This window comes from Xiphophorus hellerii, chromosome 7, assembly GCF_003331165.1.
Source record: "Xiphophorus hellerii strain 12219 chromosome 7, Xiphophorus_hellerii-4.1, whole genome shotgun sequence".
Taxonomy (NCBI): domain Eukaryota; kingdom Metazoa; phylum Chordata; class Actinopteri; order Cyprinodontiformes; family Poeciliidae; genus Xiphophorus; species Xiphophorus hellerii.
Window position 1 is genome coordinate 2529772 of NC_045678.1, and position 17899 is coordinate 2547670.

At 41.4% G+C, this 17899-nt stretch overlaps 1 protein-coding gene across 1 annotated transcript in view; it reads left to right on the forward strand.

Annotated features, from left to right (window-relative positions):
* Positions 1–17899, forward strand: part of itgb5 (integrin, beta 5) — a 59358-nt gene that overhangs the window by 5436 nt on the left and 36023 nt on the right. Inside the window, exons 6-11 of the mRNA XM_032566875.1 lie at positions 2202–2363; positions 4150–4245; positions 4340–4429; positions 6396–6530; positions 13455–13629; positions 15551–15805. Of these exons, the coding sequence (XP_032422766.1) occupies positions 2202–2363; positions 4150–4245; positions 4340–4429; positions 6396–6530; positions 13455–13629; positions 15551–15805 (913 nt within the window). The remainder of the gene's footprint in view (positions 1–2201; positions 2364–4149; positions 4246–4339; positions 4430–6395; positions 6531–13454; positions 13630–15550; positions 15806–17899) is intronic.

A 17899-nucleotide genomic window follows, 5' to 3' on the forward strand; every position in this document is an offset into this window, starting at 1 on the left:
GTGTCGGATTCGCTCGTCTGCGCATTCATGCAAAGCGCCACGGTTACAGACAGGAAGCTGAGTGTGGTGCAGCTGCTGGGTCAGGAGGATGAGGCGCTCGCAGGCCCAGTCACATCCCGCCTTCCACCCCCACTTTAATTGTTTTCTAAGGGAAGAGAATGACTTGCCTTGTAATTACCCAGAGCTGCTGTCTTTCAAACAGTTGCTGCTTCAAGGTGGTACTCGATCTGAGGGTCCGATTTAGTCGCAGCACGGCTTCTAGGTGCAGATTGTTTTGCAGGAATACAGAGAAATTCCCCCAAATGGGGCGAGGGAATTTAAAACTTTAAGACTTCAGATGTAATCAATGTCACTTCCCTGCAAAAACAGAAATAAAACACAAATGTTCTGCAGTTTTCAGCATATTTATATGTTGAGGGTTTTTTTTTTTTTGCTTTTATTTTTATGTTTGTCAGCATTTCTTTATGTTGCTCTGGACTGTTGGACGACGTACTGTAAGTAAGTGTCCTGTTTGTTTCTATGCATTTAGAATTTAGTGCCAAATTCAATAGCAATAGCTATGAATTCAGAGTATATTTTAAGTAGTAGTTGGACTTGCTTTAAAGTTTTTAATCAAGTTAATTACTGGGTCTGTAATCAACAGCATTTTGATCAAAATCATATCAACAGAAGCAACATTCTCAATCCAAAACCCCTTTTTGATAAATAATTTGACAAATAGACATAAGAGCTCAACAACTAATATATTTATTCTTTTTAAACTGTTATTTAGCTTGTTTAACCATCGGATCGGTTATTCCAGTGTTTCTGGTCTGTAGAAATGTAGAATGTAAGCGCTGACATTAGCATTGGGGATATTTGTGCTGCTGCTACATGTTTAGCATTGAGATGCTTAAATAGCATTGCTGATATGCTAACTGCTTTTAGCACAACTTGAACACAATAGCTTTTCCAGCGTCCCATCAGATGATTGGTTTTTGGAATCAGAATTGAACCCGCAGTGAGCCGACACAATCTGCTTTGTCATCCATCGCTGTTTGCAGATGTCAATTGTGCGTCAGACTCGCAGGCATACCAGAAACGAGAATATAAAGGTTCCACGCGGAACCTTTGTGTGTAGAAAAAAAAACCCATTACTCTAAAAATCTCATTTTAAGCAGTTTTACCATAAAAAACTGATCATGTAGAAGCTTGGAATATAAATGCGTTCAGTGGTTGATGTTGCTGGCATTTTAAAACACAGTTTTTTATCCAACAGCTGAAGACTCTTTTCACTCTGTAACAACTTCTACAAACAAGATTGTGTATTAGCAGCTGACCTGCGATGGCATATAATGGTGTGTTCAGTGACTAGAAAAAGATTGTTTTTATTAGAGTTTCCATGTATCTGGTCACCACACATCCACTCACCAGCATATGTTCTACATTTAACCCTCATCTGCTTTGATTCCTCAGTGAGGCTTCGACTCCCTCAGGTTTGCTTATTTATTTGCCAAACATTAGATTATATTTAAATGCTTCTGCAGCGTTGTCGAGAAATACAAACAGATGTGTTGGGTTGTATTATAAGATTAAAAATCTTTAACATTTTAGGGTCGAACAATATTTTGATTCATAAAGTGTTGCTGTCATGTTCTGCGTATGAACAGAAATAATTACATATGTGGGAATAGTAGATCAGCTGCTTTGCTTTGACACAAACAGTGTTTGATGCACAGAGCAGAGTTTCTTCCCACAACAGTGTATGTGTTGTTGGTGTTCAGAGGATTCTGATTGGGCCGCCCACCGCTCTGAGAACTTTACATAGAGAACAAAAGAGCTGCAAAAGGCTTCTCTCTGCTGATTGGGTGAAACGCTGTTTCTTTAGCACCATGATGCATTAGTCAGCAGTCTGGGAGCCCTGCCTGTTGTTTCCTGGTGATAATAGCCTGAACTGAGTCTTTTGTAGAAAACTTTGTGTGTGTGTGTGGACTAGTGGTTCTCAGGCTTTCTAGAAAGAGGGAAGGTGTAACTATATGTGACCTTTCAGTAAACAAAACTAAACTGGAGAATGAAATCTAAATCCTTAGTTCAGATTTTTTTTTTTTGTTCAGGCTTTGCTAACCTTTGCTGATCAGCCCTTCCTGTAGCAGTTCCAGTGACTGTAACAGTTCATCCTGCTTGGCCGCGGCCAGCTTCTGACTCTGCTGTGACACCGGCAGGAGGAGATTGGCTGGAGGAAGGAGGCCTACCACCTGCTGGTGTTTGCCACGGACGACGTGCCGCACCTGGCTCTGGATGGCCGGCTGGGGGGGCTGGTCCAGCCTCACGACGGCCGCTGTCACCTCAACGACCACAATGAGTACAGCGCCTCCACCAAGATGGTGAGACAAATCACCGAATCCAAATGAAAGCCCCAGAACACCTCAATGACCAAGAGAAACTCGAACACCATCTGAAATTTTAAGCCTATTTAAAACCAGAAATCAATGACTTTATAATCCTTATGGAAGACTCCCAGTTTACCTGGGGTTAGAGACCACAGCTACACACAGAGCTAAAATCTGCAAATACATGAGATCCCCTCTGAAAATACTTACTGCTGTCTATTTTATTAGTTCACACACCAAATACACCTTAATATGCATTAATACACAGTGGAAACCATTTTAGTGATGCTGTAGCCAATCACTGCCAAGCAAAAATAAATGATACTTTTGCTGCTTTGCAAATGGCCGTCAGTATTGTGCCCAGCTGCATTGTGTCGAGGTGCTTCAGCTTCCTAAGCGAATGTTTCAGATAGGCTGCACAAAAAAATCTGCAACTAAGCAGATTTTTCAGGAATAGCTTGGATTTGCAAAATTCATGACGACTGAACCACTGGATGGCATGTGACAGTGATTTAAACACAATGGTTCATATTTATGATAATTAGATAATTGAAACAGTCTGTGGTTGACCTTTCTCTCTCATTGATGTATTTAGGACTTCCTCTTTAAGACAGGTTCGTGTGTGTTGACATGTTTCTACCTCACTGACCAACCACACGTTGAGTACGGCAGAACCGGATACCAAAATTAAGGTGTTTGTGTATAAAAACCACAAAACTTCCCATCTTACACCTAAACTTTAAAGTCATTGTAATTAGAAGCCAGAGAAGGTTTGTGCCGTGTGTCTAGATCTGAGTCTTCATCTTGTTGGTCCAAATTCTCGTTTCAACAGAACAACATGAATAATTATAGTTACTGAGTAGAAGGCAATTAATCTCATTCTCTTGCTTTTTGAAGACATTTTGCCTCTCACCCAAGTTCTGAATATGTTTGGGACTAACAAGCTTGTCATAGCGACCAGACTTACAGGGCCATTGAAGTCTCTAATGGCTTGGTTAAGCCCCGCCCTCTATTCAGGTCAACGTTTGGCTCCTTGTTGCTTGACGATCCAAACATGTTGCTGATGACGCCATGCGAGTGGTTCTGATCCCGCCCTGCTGAACCACCGCCGGTGGAGGCGACCCAGGACTGCAGGGTCGGCGTTGGAAAGATTAAATCTACCTCTTCTGTTTAATGTTGGTTGGTCGGAGCGGTCAATTTTCACCACTGAGTCACTTTCACACGGAACTAACCAAATGTTCCGTAAACTTTTTCAGCACTTCTTCAGAGAAGAAACCTCCCTCATTTCATTTAAAAAAAGTCCAGGTGTCCCAACATGAGACATTAACCAAACAATAACGCAACTTCCTAGGATTACAGCAGAAAGTTTCCAGTTGTCTAGAATCATCAGACCCTACCATAGAAGGTGATGAGTCTACCTCCATAATGCTTTCCCTGACCCGTCTGCTGTCCATCCTCTAACGTTCTCCTAACACCTGAAGGCAGAAACAGGACAGCTGGATTTATACTGAGGTTAAACTCCACACAGACGGACTCCGTTTCCCAGCTGGGTGACTTCTGTTCTGATCTGTTGGATTTCAGATCAGAGACACCAAAGCTTCCAGAGATAATGAACACATCACAGTGTGAGACGTAGGAGGGTGCAGCAGCGATAACATCTCCACATTAACGTTTATCCTGAGGTCAAAAGTTCAGAGCGTTGTCTGATCTGAACTGTAATTCATTGGCAGCACATGTGGATCTAATACCCACAATGCCTCATGTTTCTCCCTCTCTGCAGGACTATCCGTCCCTCGCTCTGCTTGGAGAGAAACTGGCCGAAAATAACATCTTCCTCATCTTCGCCGTGACCAAACGGCTCTACGTTATTTATAAGGTTTGCTTCATCTCTCTGTGAGCATCCAACAGCATCTTTGTTCTCAGTTCTTTGACACTTTTCTGGTCTGTCTCTATTGATGTCATGTTTTCAGAATTTCACAGCTCTCATACCTGGAACCACAGTGGAGATCCTGGACCAGGACTCGAAGAACGTCATCCAGCTGATCATCGCCGCCTACAACGTGAGTGGAGCGAGCCCGGCTTCCTGTTTGTGTTTGTGTGGGTCTGCTCAGGATGCAGTCATCTGATAAGAGGAGGGGGAGGACAGCTGAAGCAGATTCTTCCTCATGAACCTCACTGTTCTGTTAAAAATGCCACATTTTGCCGATTTTTTTCCATTTACCTACAATATTAGAAACACATGAGAAAATGCAAATATGCAAATAATTCAATTAAGAAAGGAAACATTTTATTGCCTAAGATGCATTAGCATAATATTACTTTAGTGTTGCTTGACCATTTGTAGCAGATGATGGAGCTAAAAACACCAACATGAAGAAACATTAGGCCTTTCTGCTGGACTCGACATCTGTACAAACCAGGGATGATATGCTGATTATTTTATTGATTACCAGACTAATAACTGGAGAGTAAACAGTGCTTACTAGAAGATTTGAGCTTTTTTTTTTTAATGCATAATTTTTTTAACTAGATTTTTTTATCTGAAATATATATTTATTGTCCAGTTTTGGCTTACCTACCGCTGAGAGGGGGTGTTCTTTCAGTGCAGTCCAGTTAACGGTTAATCGATTACTAAATTAGTTGGCGATTATTTCAATAATCATTCATCACAATTAACTTTTTGAGCCCTAATCTGGATCTTGGTGTCATTGTGAAGGTAGTGATGAGGTCTCTGCTCCCAATCGGTTCCTCTGACAGGTCATCAGCCTTGTTGGTGATGAAATAAAGCACTACGGCTCTCACCGCTATCCAGGAGGAGATGTAGGAACCCACAAGTCAGCAGGACACACACATTGACGCTGCCTCAGTGTGTGTGTGTCCTGCTGGACTCTGTATTAAAACCCCCAGTTCCTCCAGTGTTTTTCTCTGAGTGCAGCATGTTCCTCTTCTTCCTGTCTGGGCTCTAAATTGAAGCCAGACTCTCATCTGATTGGGTCTTTATGAAACGCGTTTCACGAAGCAGTGCGTGTGTGCAGCTTCGCCTCATGTTTTCCTGCGTGGGCGTGTAGAACGTTCTCCTCAGCTGGGACAAGCCGCCTTTAGCTCTGACCTCTGATGTGTGTCAGAAGCGGGTTCGGTGATCTTTGACACACGGAGGCATTAACATTCCAGCTGCCACATTGTATCAAGCAGCCTGGGGTCAGCGGCTGCAGCCGCCGCTGCGGCGCTCAGGGTCAGAGCAGGGACTCCACGTCTCCTCCATGTGCGTGGGAACGCCTCTCATTTGTTCTGGGTACAGTTGAGCTGCAGCTGCATGCGGCTGTTTGCAACACTCCACTTGCAGCCTGCATCCACGCGCAATACTCATAGTTGTGGTCAAATTGAGTGTAAAAAAACACATTCCTCATGTTTCTTTTCCGCTCTATTATTCACCCAGAGACACGCAGGCATGAAGCAGCAGGATGGGAGCCATGTTGTCAATATTCCTCCACTTCCAGAACAGCTGCTCAAAGTCCTCTCCTGCTTTAGAAATCATCTTGGACGATACGACTGAAAAACGAATCACAACATGTCAGTCCGTATCGATGATTATTAATTAGTTTTTTATATTAAATGTCTGAATTACTGCCAAACTTCCATCTTTTTTCTTTCATCCTAAATTTTCTCTCAAACTCATCTTATTTCACTGCACACTGCAGTTTTTTATTTTGAAGACTGTGCAAGTTGCTCAATAGGTTGTTGCTAGGTTACCAAAGAGTGAGTTAGTTGATGCCACCCACCTTGCTTAGCTCGCTGTGAGAGGTTGAGCTGCGAAAGCCATTCCTCTGCCTACATCTCCCAGAATGCTGTGTGGTTCTGGATTGGAGTTCAGTGAAGTTGTTGAATTCTGTCGGATGTATTATCTATTGATATCGAGTACGTTTCTATCACGATATATTTTATTGATTTATTACCCAGCTATTAATCATCTATTTCTAACCTTCTTATTCCTGATTTCTTTTCTTTTTTCTCTTTTTGTATCTGCAGAACATTCGGTCCAAAGTGGAGCTGACTGTGTCGGATCACCCCGAGGACATCAGCCTGTCCTTCACCGCCACTTGCCAGGATGGGAAGCCGCTGCCAGGCTTTAGGAAGTGTGCAGACTTGAAGATTGGAGAAACGGTGAGTCCTTCTCCAAACCTCCCACTCACACTCTAAATGTTTTATTATGCAGTGAGCCACAGAGAAACCTCTGAGAGATCTTCCAGCCTGGCAGTGCTTTCTGCTTTGGGGTTATGAAAACTTTATCACTTGCTTCCTCTGGTCACCATTAAGACCTAAACCACTCAGACTGCAGCACAGTCCAAGAGAAATCTTCAGTACAACGACCTGTATCTGATGAATGCTGCTGCTCTGACGATGAAGCAAACAGCCTTTCTATTTTTAATTAAACATTACAGGCAGATTATAGCTTATTGTTTCCCAAATTACAGCTTTTGACCAGCAGATGACGGCTAACTGGCTGGCAGGCTACTGATTTGAGTGCATGAGAGTATGGTGTGGTTACAGCTGATTGGTGGCTGGTGGTCTAATTTTTACCTTTACTTGAATGACACAATAAAGCCTTGAGGTGTAAAATTTCGTTTCATCTTTACAGTTTCTGTGTATTTAAAGAGACCACTTCCCTCTGATTCAGCTGGTTGTGCTGCTTCCAGACCTTTTTTACTCTACCTGTTTCACAAGTACTAAACAAGGCTGGAGATAGGGAAGAGGAAAGTATTCAGAGAGAAAATCTTGATTTATTCTAACTTTTTGATTGGTCAGCAGATAAGGTCGAATCACAACAGGAGCAGCTTTGTATGTCATTTAAGTTTTAGAGCCTTAGGCTTAAGCAAATGCTATATAACATGTTTAGTTTTGTGGTGGGGATGTACCAATGTGAATATCTGGGTTGATATTGACATGCACTATAAATATTGCTGTTATGGTGACTAATATTTACCAATACTGTGTTTCACTGCCCATTCAACACCAACTGCACTAGCAGGTTATGCTAGCAGGTTACCAACCATGTTATGCTACTAACCACGCTATGCTAGTAGGTTACTGTGTTATGCTAGCAGTTTGCTAACCTTGCTAGCAGGTTAATAACTACACTTTACTAGCAGGTTACTAACAGCGCTATGCTAGCAGGTTACAAATTGTGCTAGCAGGTTACTAACCATGCTAGCAGGTTATTAACAGTGCTAGGAGGTTATTTCACACTAACAAGTTCCTAAACACGATATGCTAGCCAGTTACTAACAGCGCTATGCTAGTGGGTTACTAACTGTGCTAACAGGTTGCTGTATGCAGGATTCACCCATCAGTTTCCAAACAGGCTGATCCAACCGGATAGCAATCAGCTATGCCTTTTTGCTAACAATAACCTGAGCAAGCAGGTTATCTGATCCAACCTGTTTGTTTCCTTTTCTGCTACACCAGGGCAGGAAGAGCATTTATGTAGTAACATTTATGTTACTAAATGTAAAAAACAGGAGAAGTGTGTAATAAAAGTAATTGCAGTGAAAAGGGCTGACTGATTACATAAAATTGTTGTTTTGTTTTTTTGCACATTGTTATAAAGATGCAGCTCAATGATGTTTAGCTTGTTAAAACAAAACTAAAGAAAGGGAAAGAAATGCCTGAATCAAGCCAATCAGAAGATCTTCAGTGCTGTTCTCACTGCTCACAGAAACTTTGCCATCCACTAGAAATCCTTCTGAATGTTTTGGCTACATTGTTATCTTTCCTTCAACCTTCAAACTCATACATCTGTTACTAAGCTAGAATCTCTAGATGTCCTCTATTTGCCTGGTGGAACATGCTCACTTCAACCACCTTTTGTGGTCTGAACCTTTCTTTAAATACGACAAACGACTTTCTGCCTTCTTGGTAACAAACAACCTGCCACGCCTACCTGTTGAGTGTTTTAAAAACAAAACCAGTATTTCATCTGCATTCAGTCTTTTGTCAAATGACAAAGTGTTGCCGTTTGTCAGCTCAGGCTCCATCATGGTATTACCAGAAACTTGCACAATCTGAGTTTCTTCAGGATGTAAAACTGTTTAAAAACTCTGCCTTTTCAGCCCTAGGTGTTTTTTTTTTAACCTGACAAGAAGTCACCAAAATGAGCTTAAACTGATCAATTTTCACCTATTTTTGCTCCTACAGCACAGTTTCAATCCTAATGCCTGGTCCAGTTCCAAGTAATTAAGTTGTCAGTTCTTTTTCTTTCAATTTAAATCTATCTGATGTTGCCAGATGATTTAGGGGATGTCCTTAAGCTGTGGTAGTGTTTGATGCAACTCCTGTTTTGTTTGCTGTAGCCATGGGAACTATTGGCATAAATGGCATTTCTACCTGTACTGAAACCCCCATATTTAAACCTGTTGCTCTTGGTGTGAAACCATCATACATAGGAGCTTGTAGATGGTGAGATCTTTGCTCATAACGGAGACAAAGCATGTCTCTTTGACTGTGGAACCTCTTTATCATTCCTCCAAACCAGTTCACGGTGCTGTTTGTTTTACACCAGGGTTTTGGGGAAGGCCACACAATAAATCACATCACAATTTCCATTGTAATATTATGTTCACAAACAATATCATAGACCTGCTTTCATGCTGTATTTGAGAGACTGGTCAGACTGAACTGTAATGCATTTACATTCTGCAGGACAATAATAGTCTTGGTCTGTTGGATGCCCATTGCTGAGATGCTACAATGGAGAATAAGAAAATCATGATGATGGGGGGAAGAAAAGAGGGTGAAATGCATCTGTTAATTGCTATCACTTGTTTGACTAAAATCATATGCATATGCAAAGTGCATGCATGCATAAGGTTATGTTTAAGAGCTCATTAGGTTTCGAGTACAATAAAATACCAACTTAATACTTAAATACTTAAATACCTAAATGCTGCAGTATTTATTCTTTACTAATAGTGACAGTTTGTCACCATCAGGACTTCGGCTCAGCCAGAGTGTCTGATACAGGCGCGCCACCAGAGATGTTTTATATTCCTGCTGGCACCCGGAACCAGAGGGAATAATTGTCCAAACATGCAATGACTCAACTAAAAAAAATTGATGACCAAAAGTCTACAAGAAAAACAAATCAGAGCTAAATGAACAGATCTGCCCCAGCATGCTGCCACTCTGAGCAGCTCATTCCTACAGAATTGAACCAAATATAAATGTACTAATAAAAATGTGTTTCTGTTGGCATTTTTTGATTCGGTAGACTGAGTCTATTCATCACCACAGCCAGAACCAGAAGATGGGGAAGCAGCATTCAGTTCTAATCTAATCTGGAACAAGCATCCAGAAAACTCCAAAACAGCCGAAACACTGAGTTCCTTTAAATCTAGACTAAGAGCTGCTTTTGATTCATAACTGGGACATTGATCAATATATTTGATGTATATTTGCTTGGTGATTTTGATTATGGATTTTGATAAAATGTAATAAGAATGTCATAAGCAAAACATGTTATAAGAAGGTTTTGCTTGTTTCATAATTTGTGACTGAATTATGTTTTATGGTGTGAAGCACTGCGAAGTGCCTTGTGGTTTAAATGTGTTCTACAAATAAACTTGACTTGACTCTGCAGACGGGAGTTAAACATCAAATGAAATGTTTTGCTGGCTGTTGGCTGCATCAGCTGGGCCGGTGTCTGAGGGGATTGCTGTGCATCTAAAAGGCTTTCATGGTCACTTTTTATTCCGTTCAATGCTGGGATGAGATTTGAATCTATTGTTGATGTTGAGGAGGGCCAGGCTCTAACATGCAGCCTCATAGTGAGGAATCCTCCTCTCTGTCCCTCCACTGGGATGCTTTATTTCCCTGGACTGCTTTGGGATGGGAAAAGCTGGTGAATGAGCCGGACGATTCAGTCTGGATGAATGGAGAGGGGCTCTGGGTGACGTCTTTTATCCTGCTGGAGGCCAGTGTTTTCTGAGGAAACGGGGCCGCCGCCTGCTGCTGCATCTCAATGGTGTCCCATAGAAGCGGGCCGGACCGGGCCTGTGAGACCGCCCAGCATGAAGGGAATCAGAATGCTGGCTGGGCCGCTTCGCCCTGGCAGCAGAAGCAGCAACGACTGCTTTTGTTTTAATGCCGATGCTTTTTAGTCAAAGCAAATCTGCATCATTTGAGTTTAGTTGCGTGTTGCTTTGTTTGACCTAATTCTCTAGTTTTATAGCAGTTAATTGAATTTAGGGTAGTCATAAGAATTCCATAATTAAAGAGGATGTATCTATGGTTACCCCCCCCCCACCCCACACACACACCCATCCCAACCCCTCAGCCTATTCTTATGTCACGAGTTTCTTTAACCCAACCACTTCCTGTTGCACAGACCCACCTCTAATCTCTCTTTCATTAAACCTCAGAGTAACTTGGATTTCATTCTGGTTCTTTCTGTAGATCAGATCAATAATTTAAAAACACTCAGATTTTCTCACTAAAGTCTCACTACTGTCCCTGACTGTCTTCTTGCCCCCATCAGCGTGTCACATCCTCTTAGTTCTTTCAATGAGCCACATGACTGTGTGGACCATTCTCCTCCTGACTCACATTTACAGTAAATTTAATTGTCAGCCTCGTTAGCTTGTTAAGCTTCCCTCGTTGGGGCAGAGGGGGTTTCTCTGTGGCATGTGACCAAGCCTCTTCCTGTTCTGATTCAGCTCCGATTGTTTGCTCATCCCAGACGTCCCCTCCCTAATCCCCCCTGGAAACTGCCCTGAAATCCGCCCTGGCATTTAGATCCTGACATCAGAAAAGAGAACCGAGCAATCGGTCACCTGTGTATAAATAAATAAGAGATCAGCATTATGCTAGAATCTGAGAGATTTTATTGAACTGGCTGTCTTTGCTTCAAAGCTTCTGAGCAAAACTGGATTATTGAGAATTTTCTTAGTAAAACAGTTAATATTGAATTAGAGCAGCTGCTTCATAGACACAGTAGCTTCCATTAACCACAGAATTGTGCAATTTGAAAAAGAAAAATACAGAATCAGCTTCAAAGAATGATATTTTGTATAGTTTATTATTGTGGAGGACTTTTGGTTCACTCTTTTTTTGGTTCACTCTTTTTTTGGAGTTGTCCTTGACCTTCTGGTTGAGTTGTTTTTTTCCCCAATAATTAGAAGTTAAGAAAGACAAATGAGGCATGCAGCTGAAAGTTACTGAAGAGAGATGTTATTTATGTGAAGGGATGCACAAATATGGAAATTTGAACAGATGAATAATATTGCTGTTATAGCTATATTTATTGAAGTTTCACATATTTCTCTATCCCTTCAACATCGTAAAATGATCAGCATGCTGACTGCTTCTCTGTTTCTGTTAATCATCCCACAATTCTCTTCTGCTTCTCTTGTGTGGCTGAGGTTTGATTTTCATGTCGTTTTGGCCTTAGATAAACTTTTAGGTAATGTTACATTTCTCACAGAGACAAACGGAAGTGAACACAGCGAGGACAAATGAGTTTATGGTCTGTTCAGAACTTGTTCTGGCCTTTTTCTGTGGTGTTGTCTCGTATTGTGGAGTTGAACTTGTTGCCAGTGGGTTCCTAGTAGCGTCTCCTGGCTTTGCGTGGTCTGCAGCCGTCTTCATTTATTTATTTTTTCCCGCTTGTGAATAATCTTTCTCAAGGCAGAACGATGAACTCTTAACAGTTTGGAAATGGACTCTGTGATCAACAAACACCCCAAACTCCTGCTGTTATAGAGGTACTCCCAGTGTTTATGTAGCCACGTGTTTGATTAGGTCAGTGTTTTCTGCTCATTAGTCTGTATTTTGGCTTTTGTTTATTAACCCTTTCATGCATGAATTATGATCCTTTGTGTCAGAATTTTTTTTCCATTTTTAAAAATTTTTTTCTTAAGGCATAAAAAAAGGTAGGAAAATTTTTTTGTAAAAATAATTTTCTTATTTTTATGTGATCAATTGTAATTTTGTCCAAATACAAAGTTGTTATTTGAAAAATACATCAGTAGTATTGTTCCTTAGGGGTTATCTGATGTCACAATATTTTTCTTACTTGCAAGAGTCGTCTACAGTAGAAGGAGGGACCGGGTCTGTTCACATGCTTTTTTGTCTGTCGGCCATATTGGATTTAACAAAAATAATTTCTTGCATTTGCAGCTGATGGCCAGTAGTTGATGGTATATTTAATGATGCATCAGTGTCCACTTCAGTGGTCTGTGTGCATTTATAACATAAAAATCCACAGGAAGCACAAGAAAATGGCTTTTAGATAGCTGTCCACTGCAGTGACCACTATGCATGAAAGGGTTAAAAAAAACACGACTACTTTAATTTACCTCATCTTTAAGTCCTGGTAAAACGTAGATGTGTTTTATGTTTATTTAGTGACACCTAAGCTGGTAGAATGTTTTTTTATTTTCTACAATAACTTTCAGATTTTCCTCACCCACAAAAACAAAATAAAAGTAGAAACTGTCTTCCCTAAAAGCATGTTCTGTCATATAGAACACACTGAGGTCTGTGGGATTTGTTTGCTGCTCTCTGCCACTTTTCTTGACTTTGGAAATGATAAGAAACATTGAATATGTCTACACAGATTCAGATTATAAGATGAATTGTTCCGTGTCGACAGTCAGTAACCTGATCCCTGGTTGCTTTTTAAGTAAATGCACTGAGTAGAAGTTCTTTGAGTAGCATTATTAACTTTTCTCTGTTTAGAACCTTAAAGCAGAATATTTCTGTATTTCCTCTTACTGCTCAGCAGGGTGTGTATAAATAGGTTCTGTGATACGGATACCAACACCAACACCCTTTAATTAGAGTTGGACTCTGCTGTTATCTCAGAACTTTGGTTTGGATCCAGAAACGTCTCTGTGCTTTACTTTCATGACTAAAACCGATAACTGGGATGAATGATGTTTGCTAAAAAACATTCTCAGGATTTCCTTCCTCGGTGTAATCAGATGAATGTTGGTTGTGTGTCCCAGAGCCACACCAACAGGCCAGGGTCACACAGGGTTCACCCCCCACCTTTTTTTTTCTTCTGCGCTCTAACGACTGCCCTGTTGGTAGGTGTCCTTCGATGTGAGTGTGGAAGCTCGTGGCTGCCCGCCCCGCGGCACCGACCAGACCTTCACCATAAAGCCGGTGGGGTTTAAGGACCGCCTGGAGGTGGCTGTGGACTATCAGTGTGACTGCAGCTGCAGCCGGACGGCGCAGATCAACAGCAGCCTCTGCAACTCCATTGGTACGGTCATCAAACACACATTACACCCTGGATGACATCACATCCTGCTGCATTACATAACCAGTGACACTGATTTTCACTGAACATAAAACATTTCTGTTAAAGAAGGGGGTAAATGAAGGAATGTGAGATATGCTACTTAAAGGGGCAGTGTTATCTAACATCGACTTTTTTGAGCTTTTCATCATATTATAATTTTATTCTCTCATCAAAAACACACCTAGTGTTGCCTTTAGTATCTTTTTATGCAACCTTTAATCTCCCATGGCAACCATTCAGCTGTGTGAAACACCTGGGTGGACCTAGCTCCGCCTCAATCTCCTCCTCAGAGATGCAGCTTTCATGCTCCGTCCCCACGGCTCCCCACTCAGTAATGTAGTTGCCTTTCTTTCGCGTGTGAAACACTTTTGAAGTTTTCTATGATTTTCACATCTATTCCTACAAAATAATCTATTTTGTAAACATTTCATGCTTAGTTTAATGTTGCGCAGGAAGAATAAATTCGCAAAGTTTTTTGTGATTTTAGTTTTATATATAATCTGTTGGGTGATTACAAAAAATACCAAATATGTTCAGTTATAAATAAACCAATTTTTTTTTTACAGGAAACCCCGATTACATAAACCAAGGCTTATTGCTGTTTCCCTTTTCTAAGTGGGAATGGTGGGCTGGGATATTCACAGGAAGCTGCTGGAAACATCTCATCCCTCCAACAGGAAACAGAAAACTCACAGGGCCTAAAAATGTGATGAGTCACTAAAACGAATGGTTCCTCTGAACCCACTGAAATGGCACCAACACAACGCCATCAAGATAACTGAGCCAGAACAGACTGAGCATCAGGATGATGAAGGTGACTCAGCAGGTTGGAGCTCAGGTCAGTCAGGCTGGATGAAATTATGATGGCGGATAATTTGCAGAAATTTCACAAGATTATATTAAAGGGGACAAATGTAAAGCTGCATTAAAGCTTTGCATTAAAAGCAATAAAAGCTAATTGCTTTTCTGAAAAAAAGTTCTTAAGCTAGAAAAATCACACTTTTACTATTCTAACCAAAGCATATTCATGTATCAGAATGATTCAGTCAAAGTTTAGACCTTCATTCAGCTAACAATCTGTGACAGACTGTGGAAATGGACCCTCTCAGATGCTCTCCATCTGTTCTGACTCAGTTTCTTGCATTTTGGAATGAAAACTGGGTAAAAAGTTCAGTTTGTAGATGTTTACAGCAGGTAGAGACATAAACCAGACGACATGCAGCTGTAGCAGACTGAGTCAGTTCTTATTACTCCTACATTTCAAATTTTATTTGGAAAAACTTATGAAAATAAGCATAACAATTGGGCACGTTCTTGCCCTCTACCAAATAAAATCCCAATAAAATACAATTAAAATATAATAAAATACAATTAATTAAGTTTGTGGTAATAATGTGATAAACTGTCACATACCAAGCTGCTGCTGCAGTGAGCTAACCAGTGTTTTTCACTTCATCCAGTAGTAGGCAGAGATGTAAAGTAACCTTGTCTTTTTAATAAGAAAAGCACCCAAAGCTGCTTCAGTTAATGGCTGCTTTGACATGATTATGAAGAGATTCTTAGCTGAAATTCAGAGCTTTCCTTAAACTATTTTTTTTACTGCTTTCTCTTCTAACACTTTTCAACTTGGAGGAAAACCCAGTGACTGAGCGGTACTGATGGGTAACAAGGTCTGAGACTAATCAGGAATGTTCCGGTCTGAGGCAGAAACCTTGAAGATTAGGACGCCTCTCAGATAAAAGATCATGTCTAAGAAATAGTCCAGTTATCTGCAAAATTCAGAAAAGAAAACAAAAACTACATAGAAAAAGGTTTTTGCATTTAAGAAGCACTGCACTGACTGCTGATGGAGTGGACCCTGACCAAAGCCTCCACCCTGCAGGCATGTATAACTGCGGTACCTGCCGGTGCGAGCCGGGCTACCTGGGCGCCCACTGCGAGTGCCAGGAGGGCGAGGCCAGCAGCATGTACCTCAGCGCCTGCCGGGAAGCCGAGGGCAAGCAGGTCTGCAGCGGCCGCGGCGAGTGCAGCTGCAACCAGTGCCTCTGCTACGAGTCTGAGTTTGGGAAGATCTACGGAAGATTCTGCGAGTGCGACGACTTCTCCTGCGCCAGACACAAAGGCGTCCTCTGCTCAGGTAGGAACGTCTTTTTCCTTTTACCTTTCAGATCATCATTGATGAAGTTTGGAGCTCATTAGCGTTTCCAAAGTTCAAACAAGACCTGAACTATGACCTAAATCCCAGAGGAGTTTTAAAAAGAGGCTTCATGGATGCAGAGCAGAGAGAGGAGGAAGTTCAAACCATTTCCTCCACCAATCACATCCCGTCTCCAGCCTCTCTGCCTGGCTTTCCAACCATACAGCAGGGGTTTATGGAGGAGCAGCAGAAGCAAATGAGCTGGATTAGCGGTCCATGCTAGCAACTGATGGCGTCCCCATCAGGACATGTTACTGTGGGATATCGACTCTAGTGCCCAGTCACTGATCTGTTAGCATGTCGCTACAGTCATACAGCCACTGTCTTCAGATCTCTGCAGAGCCTTCCGACCTACAGCATCACATTATGATGTGTAACCATGGCAACACATCATAACAACCACTTTTGAAGATACTTTGAGGATGTGACTTGTGACATTTAATTTCCATTTGGGATAAATTAAGTACTTTTTAGTTTAACTGAATTCGGGGTTTGGATTTGTGGAGAAGTGTTGGTGGACTGAGCTGTGGCTCCTCAACTTCCTGATAAACATCCATTCCTTCCTCACTACTGTTTGTTTTTGGAACTTCTTCTGTCTGGTAGACATTCTGCGTGCATTTGTGTGTGTGTGTGTTATTAGGCCAGCCTCCTCTTCATTCCACAGCTTCTCGGTGTGAACTGAGGCTGTAACTTTCAGGACTGGTGGCTTTGCAGCTGTAGAAACTGATGTTCAGGGATTTGTTGTTTTTCCCAAAGGACTTTTAGTAATTGTTAAATAGTTTTCAGTTGGTATTTACTGAACCTTGTAAAACTCTTCAAACTCTCTTTCCTACATTTTGTCACATTACAGCTGAACAGAGATCCATCAACAATGAGTGGCTCATAAATATCAATTGGAAGGCAAATTTAAAACCGAATGGCGGTTTTTGAAAAGTTTTTAGTAGTAAAAATCTAAAACGCTCATCCATTGCCACAGATTCTTAATTTGATTTAGGCCTAGGCTTTGACTGCCGTTAGCCAGAAAATGCATGTTCTGATGCTAACCCCGAAGATCTCGTCCTCTGATTGGCTGCCGTTGCTCATGCCCACAGAGCAGCTCAAGTTGTGTGAAAAGGGCTGCTTGGCTCAGAGGATCTGTACAGGGACAGGCAAAGCCTTTTGTGCTCCCAGAACATCGGGTCCAAAACTGCGGTGAGAGACCTCCTGGCTCGTCTCCCCGCCAACTGTGGCTCCTGTCAAATCACAGAGGGGCCTTTGTGGCAGCGGGGCCGGCTCTGGCTGGATCCCAAAGCCCAGTGCAGGCCTGTATCTGTAAGGCTGAACTAAGGGGACAGAGACATTAGCTGTGTTTTCATTACAAACGTGTGCAGAGCTTTGGCGATGCTCTGCTAATGACAAAAAATCACAACTTCGCAAATTCAGTGTTTGCATTAAATAAGAAACAATTAAAATCACAAGTGAATAAATTTGCTCACGCAATAAGTCATTAAAAACATGAGGCGCCATCATCTCCTGTCTTCTTCGTCTTTTCCTCCAGTAGTAACATCCTGTTGTTGATCATGTGAATTGTGTGTTGTGAAAAAAGTGTTTCCTTTGCAATTTTGTGAAATACAGTAATTTCGATACCGTCATAAAATGAACTCTTCCTAGCTACAAACGTTTTATCAAGCGCAATTTTAGGGTTTCAATTGAAAAAGCAGCTAAGGCCAAACTCAACTTTTGATTAATTTTGCTATTCACATGGTCCAAAGAAGCACTTTGCTGCTGTATACATCCTGAAGTGGCTGATATAGCTTGGAAAAAAAAGTGTCGCAAACAACACCAATTTTGATCTGGCTGAAAACCAATTTGGATATGGCACCAAAAACTTGTATCAAAAAACGGGAGATTTTACAAAATTGACACATTTCCTTTAATTAAATATTTTCATAATTCCAAATTGCACAATTTCATGGTCAATGAAAATTCAGCTATTAATACAGACTAACTAGCTGTGTTCCCAGTGCAAATTTGTGCCAAAACTTTGTTGATGTT